The sequence below is a fragment of the Echiichthys vipera genome, assembly GCF_963691815.1.
Source record: "Echiichthys vipera genome assembly, chromosome: 8".
Lineage (NCBI taxonomy): Eukaryota > Metazoa > Chordata > Actinopteri > Perciformes > Trachinidae > Echiichthys > Echiichthys vipera.
The window spans coordinates 6,643,032-6,650,532 of record NC_139833.1 but is presented as its reverse complement, the minus strand read 5'-3'; the positions used below and the strand labels follow the sequence as shown (position 1 = coordinate 6,650,532).

Genomic DNA, 7,501 nt, shown 5'->3' with positions numbered 1-7,501 from the left:
AAAATCCATGTAATCACGCTGCTTTAAAGTTTACAGACAAACTCACAAAGTGTCAAAATTGCCAAAGTCACGACCTTTTGATCTGCAAGCATCAGCACTTTTTTCCCCCTGGTTTAAACTGTTTGGAAAAACACAGCGTAGATGCAACATGCAGCAGGAGATGCGTTTTTGCCAGGTCGCCTCAAGACTGACGTGTGATGACATTAAAATGTCCACAAAGGAGGTCAGGTTTTACTCTTTGATTGTCAACCACTGGCCTGATTTTCATGAAACATTACATGGGAGGGTGTAGCATGGATGAAGGAAGGCCCCATTCAAAATTGGAGTGGATGTGAATCACAGGGCGGATTTACAAACAGTTTCAAACGTTGCAAGAAAGGGCGTTTATGCTGCATTCAAGTGGCATCAGTATAATCAGAAAAACGATGCCCCGACTGGGAAAAATCACACTCCATTAATTTTGTGAGATGCTTTGGAGGAGGTGTGCGCTCTCCGATTGCCCTTCTTTGAATACTAAAGCTGTTGAAAAATGCAAATTTACAACTAATGTTTCAACTTTTCAGAAGCTAAACACCCCGTTTATCACTTCTTTTTTTTTTTACCAGAGAGTCATTTCTGTTGTTTCTGTGCAACACCTCCCTGTTACCCAACCTCAGTTTCAACCTTTGACATTTTGACTTTTTCAACCTCCAGGTCGATCAATGACTATCCATTCAGGTTTGTGAAAAAGTCAAAAGGTTGCAATTTGATGAGTTGAGAAAGATTCACAGGGAGAATTTCATCACGCTGTGCATTTTCTGCCTGGTCACAAAAACGGCACCAAAATATACAAAGTTATTGACGATCACCAGTAAGTCAACTCTGACTTCAGCAGGATGTTAAGGAGTTTCAAGACACCGTGTCTCATGTTTCAAGAACTGTACGGGCCACTGCAGCTTTGAGATATGAGGAATCGGAGGGGTCAAAGGTCCCATAATATTCTCATTAAATGTCTCTGAGCAGCTTAAAAAGCAGCAGACAAAGGCAGTTTGATGTGTTGGGTCTGTCGAGATGTTGCACTGCGCTCCCTGCCAGAAGGCACAGGTACTGCAGCTGCTTTAATGACTTCCATTAAATCTATGAGATTTGAAACACACACACACACACACACACACACCCTCTTGGGATAAAGCTGTCATCATTCTCTAAGATGATGAATGAGTTTTCATGTACGGATACGAGCTGATGAAGTCTTAGTGTACACACGAATGCACTTACAGTATGTATGTGTACGTGTGTTTGAATGTGTGTAAACTCTTGCTTCAGGCTTTTCACACACCCACTCTTACACACACTCTCTCACAAGAATACAGATTCCTCTCCGTAATGTGTGTGTGAAGTTTTATGGCGAGACAGGACCCCCTCTTCATTACATGACCGACATCTGACTCACAACTGTGCGCAGATGGCCTTCTCCGTGTGTGTGAAAAATTGTGACTGGAGAGAAAGTTTGTATGTCTGTAAGTGTGTGTGTGTGTGTGTGTGTGTGTGTGTGTGTCTGAGTCTGACCTCCTTGGTGTCAGCCGGGTGTTTGAAGGCCAGGTTTCGGGGCAGTGAAGCCTCAGCTCTGGTTGTCGTCACAGCGTCACCGTCTGGCCCCGCCTCCCACGGCGTATCCTTGACGATGTATGTGCACTTCTCCTCGAACTCTGCCTCCGTCCACCGGCTCATGTCTGCGTCCTCCATCTCCATCTCCATGTCCATGTCAATGTCCGTGTCCGCCATCGTCTCTGCTCCGACTGAGCTGGGGCTGGTGGTGGCGGTGGAAGCCATCTTGGCTCCGTGGTGCGTGTCGTCCTGCTCCATGGTGTGCGCCCCCTCACTGGTCAACATGGCCGAGCTATGAGAGGTCGCCTGGTTGAGAGAGAAGAGAGAAAATTCAAGTTTTAATCTCCTTTTATTTAAGCATTTCCATCAATGAAAAGTCATGCAACAAGACTGACACACACATGGAAATATTTAATGGAAAAAAGAAAGAAAGAAAGAAAGAAAGAAAGATACAATGTGGAAGAAAGGAGGGAGAGCTGAGGAAAGAAGGAAAATAATTATAGATATGGAGAAACAAAGGGAAGTAAGGACAGAATGAGAGGCAAAGGAAGGAACGTAAAAGAAGGTAAGGATGAGAAGATGAAGGAGAAAAATGGGGAGAGAGAAAGAGAGGAAAAAGATAAAAGCAGAGACAGAGAGAGAGACAAAGTGGAAAAATGATCTGAAGTAAGAAAAACAGGAGATGTGGGAGAAAAAAGGATAAGAAAGAAAAGGAGGACAGAAAGAAAAGGATGAGGAAAAAAGATGATAGAACGGATAGAGAGATAAACGGAGGAAAAGGAAGAGCTGGGATTATTATTATGTGGGGTGACTCAGTGGGGGGGTGGGGGTGGTCAGTGGGCTGACTAATGCTGCTGTCTCACACACACACACACACACACACACACACACACACACACACACACACACACACACACTTAGAAATAGACGGGAAACATTTTGTCCTGCCAACTATTTATAGAAAACTAATTTTGGAAACAATTACGGATAAAAACCTGCATTAATTTATTCATATAGTTTAAATCACTTTAATAAAACGATGATGATATTATTATTTTCCAAAAAATAAAAATGATCAAAACCCAGCAGTGTAAAACCTTTTAGTCACTCAGTAATATTCATTTGTTCAGCTGTAATAAGAAATATTATCCCTTCATGTTGATTTCTCATCGATCTTTTCTTTTTTCTTTGTTAAAAAACACAAATTTAAAATGAGCCGGGCTGAAACAGAGACTTTGAACAAAGGGGAACAAAGAGGAACTCTGCACGTGTTTCAAACAAAGTGATCAAATCCTTTTCTGTTCGTGTATATTAACAATATAGAGTCAAACGGATGCATTTCTTTTATTTTTATAAGGTTATATATAGGTTATAACGTTTAACGAATGGCATCTGTCCTTTGAAAAAATAATACAAAATCAAACAAATTCTGATGCTTTTACACATCAGCTGATAGAAATACTGAACAATGAATGTCACCTGGTGGATATTTTCCATCCAATCCACATTTTACCTGCATGAACAATTATTATTATTATATTGTTATAGCATAAGAGTTTGCTTATGAGTTGTTTCCAGACAACTTTCTTTAATTTAATATGTCTTTTTGTCCTATTCTCTGTATTTCACTACTTTTTTCCTACTGAAAAACAATGAAGCAGTTATCAGTTTCTATGTGTGAGAGAAGATTATGAAGCTCAAACCTCCCCCTGTCTCCCCCTCTTCCCACTCCCACTCCCACTCCCCCTCCCGTCTCTTCCTGGGGTTGAAGACAGAGGAAGGAAACGCTGTCTGTGTCTGAATGAAGCTAAAATTGGAAGCAGAGTGGCACTGCAGCGGAACCGGCAAATCATCCCCGACTGACTCCCAGCGTGTGCGTGTGTGTGTGTGTGTGTGTGTGTGTGTGTGTAATGGACGGGGGACGATGAGGAAGGGAGCGCCAAAACTTTTCCATTTGGGGGGCCACAGCAGCACAAACAAGACTTCAAACGCAATCCCACCCAAGACACACACACACACACACACACACACACACACACACACACACACACACACACACACACACACACAGAGAGAGGCAGATATCCACTCAGGGAAAAACATGCTGCTCATCCCACGCATGCGAGCGGAAAAGCAGCAGATCTTCGGTGACCACACTGAGCTCCTTGAATTCTTCTGCAGCCGCAACAAAGACAATTATTTCACATCCAACTGGCTCAAGTCACAGCTGACGACTTCTGCTCCAAACAGCAGCAAGACTCAAAGACATCAACTCAAATCCCCTCTGGGTGCTGATGAGGAGTCTTTTTTTTTTGTTAGTTTACAACTTGATTGGACAGGGACCACGTATACTAAGCACCAAGATCAACACTTTGATTCCGATGCTTATAAAGAGATACAACCAAAAGTTAATATCACTATTTCCAAAAATAAAAACAGACATTTCCACATTGTGATACACACCGCGGGGCCCAAACTCTGAGCTGAATAAGTCAAGTGCCTCGTTTCAATTCATATTAACTTTCATTCTGATGTTTATTTACTCTTGCAAATCACATAAGTGTTTTTTTTGTTCTAAATTTGCAAAAAAAATGTTCTTAAAATGATTTAAATACTTGTCAGACTTGGGGAAAAGCTGATCATCTGTGCATCAAACACACACTTTAACAGTAAAACTCGTCCAAACTGGAGCAAAGCAAATCATTCAAATGACATTCAAATCCCACTAGACCCCACTATTTGAATTGTAGAAATTTTCCATCAAGAAAAAGGTAATTTCTCCCCGACAGCGTACAGACCGTGAGAAGAACAGTTTCTTCTATTTGCCATTTAAATGAAGCAATTTCACAAAACCTGATCAGAAATGGAAATAGTCCTCAATATTTCAGCTCTCAGCAGATCCTCTTTGCATAACAGCTGCACCATCGAAAACTAATAGTGAAACAGTTCACCTCTCACACATTGGGACTAACCGAAAAAACACAAAAGCTGAGTGTGCACAGTCAGAGCAATTTCAACCCAGGGTTCAATTTGATAAGTCAAGTCAGGATGAAACTCTGTGAGCTGTTTAAGCACCTTTCAGGGGGAACAGCAGCAAATCAAGAGGAGAAAAAGTCAAATTCACAGTGATGTGAGGAAACTTTGGTGACAAAAAGCACCTAATGTCCACCTCTGAGTGCAGCTGTCTTCATTACAAACACCAATGCAACTCCTTCAAGTGTGCCTGAACTCTCAACCCGAGCTGCTGGACCAACACCTTTAAAATCTTTAAAACTTTTAAAAGCAGAAGTTAAAACAATCCCTAAAAAAAGGTGCAAAAAGGTGCAAAAAACACCACCAGCAGCAGCAGCAGCAGCGCATCATCCTCAGCATTTAAGTCAAATTAAAATCTGTCTGCCCGAATTAAAAACAACTTTAAATCTCCAGTCAGAAACAAGCCCCGAAAAGACAAAATAGGATTTAAAATGATCTTAAAAGTGGACGAAGAAGTCTTAATAATGTACAATAACTCACTGGTTTTCTGTTCGCATCATGCAGAAATTTAAATGCAATGTTTAAATTAATAAAAAGTCAAAAAGAAACAGAAAAAAGAAGCTTAAAGAAGAAGGTATTTGTTCCGTCCTCCCTGTTGGTAAAGGATGAGAAAGTGAGCTGCTCCGTACTCACCGTGTAACTTTGGTCCCATCCACACATAGGGACGACCGGGCAGATCCTCTCTATATGTGTGTGTGAAGAGTCTGTGTGTGTGTGTGTGTGTGGGACAGGTGCAGTTCCCCTCTGTCCGTCCCGCTCCGAGCGCTGATACTCCACACCGCTGCTTGTGCGTGTGTGTGTGTTAAAGTGTGTGTGTGTGAGTGAGCGTGTGATCCACTCGCTGTCCTGTGTTCAACTGCCTGACAATGTCCGACATCCATCTGACTAAACTGGAAAGAGACACGCCCCTCCACACACAAACCCCGCCCCCAGCATCAATGCCCCTCCTCCGGGCTCCGCCCACTTCACAACCCCACTTTCCTCACGCACACACACACGCACACACAGACAGACACGCACACACACACCCTCATCATCGTTGAAAGAAGACTTGATGCAGAAAAAGTTGTGCTGTCCTGTGTGTGTGTGTGTGTGTGTGTGTGTGTGTGTGTGTGTGTGTGTGTGTGTGTGTGCGTGTGCGTGTGGGAAACGTCTGTTAGCAGCTTCAAAAGGGTAAACAACGTGTGTGTGTGTGTGTGTGTGTGTGTGTGTGTGTGTGTGTGTGTGTGTGTGTGTGTTGAGGGGGGAGCATTTGAGTCACTGTCACAGGATGTCCCTCTCTTCCCCAGGAAAACACACACACACACACACACACACACACACACACACACACACACACACACACACACACACACACACACACACACTGCCTCTAGGGGGCAGGACTGGTCTGTTTCCTTCGCTGAAGTACTCTCTCTCTCTCTTATTGTCTATTCGTCTCACCCTCTCCTAGTTACTCTCCCTCTCCTCTCGTTCTCTGTGATTCTTCAGCTCTCTCTCTCTCTTTCTCTTTCTCTTTCTCTCCCTCTCTCTCTCCCTCTCAGTTTCTCCTCTTCCCCCACTTTGTCTCTCTCTTTTACTTTCTCTCCCTTTAAAGTGGCTTGATTTCAGGTTCCGAAATGTAAATTAACAACGCGTGGATACTCGTGCGTTGCCCAAGCTTGTGATGAACGCAGAGGAGAAGGGAAAGAGAACAAAAAGAAAAATATGATTCTAATCTGTTGATTTAAAAAAAATGTCTTATTCCGCAACGCTGGCTTTGTTCATTCACCCTGGACCAAGCTAACACACAGAGCAGCCGGCATTTTGGCAGCAAAAGATCTGATTCACTTGAACCTGAAACACAACCCGCTAACTATATGGTGGTATGGTCAGTAGAGAGAAGGTCGGAGATTGAATGGCGTGGTGTGTCTGAGAGAGAGAAAGAGAGAGAGGAACAGATGGTGAACTTTTGCACACGATGTTTCTCTAACTTATTAATGACTTGGGTTTTCCTGAACGCTGTTTTGTCACTTTTTGACCCTCCTGTGGGTCGTCTCGCAAATCACTGATGTGTGGAGTTCTGCACACGGACTTCGGTTCGGCGCCGTTTGTGGCTCTATGACGGCGTCTTTTTTCTTTTGCTCTTCAAAGACTTTCATACCTTTATTGCAGTACTCATGCTGACGTTACCTTTCACAGCACAAAATCACTTAGAGTGCACATGTCACGCGGGGAATCTTGTCAGGCTCTCGGTCATGCGTTTGTGTTCTGAGCGAAAGGGGAAGCAGCGTCCCGCGAGGAGCTACTGGCAGTTGATGGAGGGAGCACGGTGGGGTGATGACAACACGAGAGGCGACTAAAGAGGTGAGCTCTGTTTGCCACTTAAGACTTTTCTCGATGGCAGAGGCGTTTTCTCTTCCCTCCTGTTTGACTTTGGCGAGAGCTCGATTGACAGATTGTTCATCCAATCACCATGCAAGGTAGGTTCCTGCCCTCTTCCAATCATTCATTCATTCATTCATCTTCAACCAATTGTCCCTGTCGGGGTCGCAGGGGGGCTGGAGCCGATCCCAGCTGACATCGGGCGTGAGGTGGGGTCCACCCTGGACAGGACGCCAGACTATCGCAGGGCACATAGAGACAAACAGAGACAGACAACCATTCACACCTACGGGTGATTTATCAATTCGATCACCTACGAGTCATCAATGAACCTAACACGTGCATGTCTTTGGACTGAAACTGTAGAACCCGGAGAAAACCCATGCAGACACGGGGAGAACATGCAAACAGAAGGGCCCCAGCCGGGATTGGAACCAGGAACCCTCTTGCTGTGAGGCTACAGTGCTAACCCCCACACGCCCTCTCCCAATCAGTTTCCAATAAATGGTTTTGTGTA

At 44.0% G+C, this 7,501-nt stretch overlaps 1 protein-coding gene across 1 annotated transcript in view; it reads right to left on the bottom strand.

Moving 5' to 3' along the window:
• The window catches only part of prdm1a (PR domain containing 1a, with ZNF domain), a 14,291-nt gene extending 8,919 nt beyond the window's left edge, over positions 1–5,372 (bottom strand). The window contains exons 1-2 of the mRNA XM_083918242.1: positions 5,254–5,372; positions 1,549–1,893 (exon numbers count right to left, since the gene is read on the bottom strand). Coding sequence (XP_083774368.1) covers positions 1,549–1,893; positions 5,254–5,280 — 372 coding nt within the window. The 5' untranslated portion in view covers positions 5,281–5,372. The remainder of the gene's footprint in view (positions 1–1,548; positions 1,894–5,253) is intronic.
• Between the last annotated feature and the right edge of the window lie 2,129 nt (positions 5,373–7,501).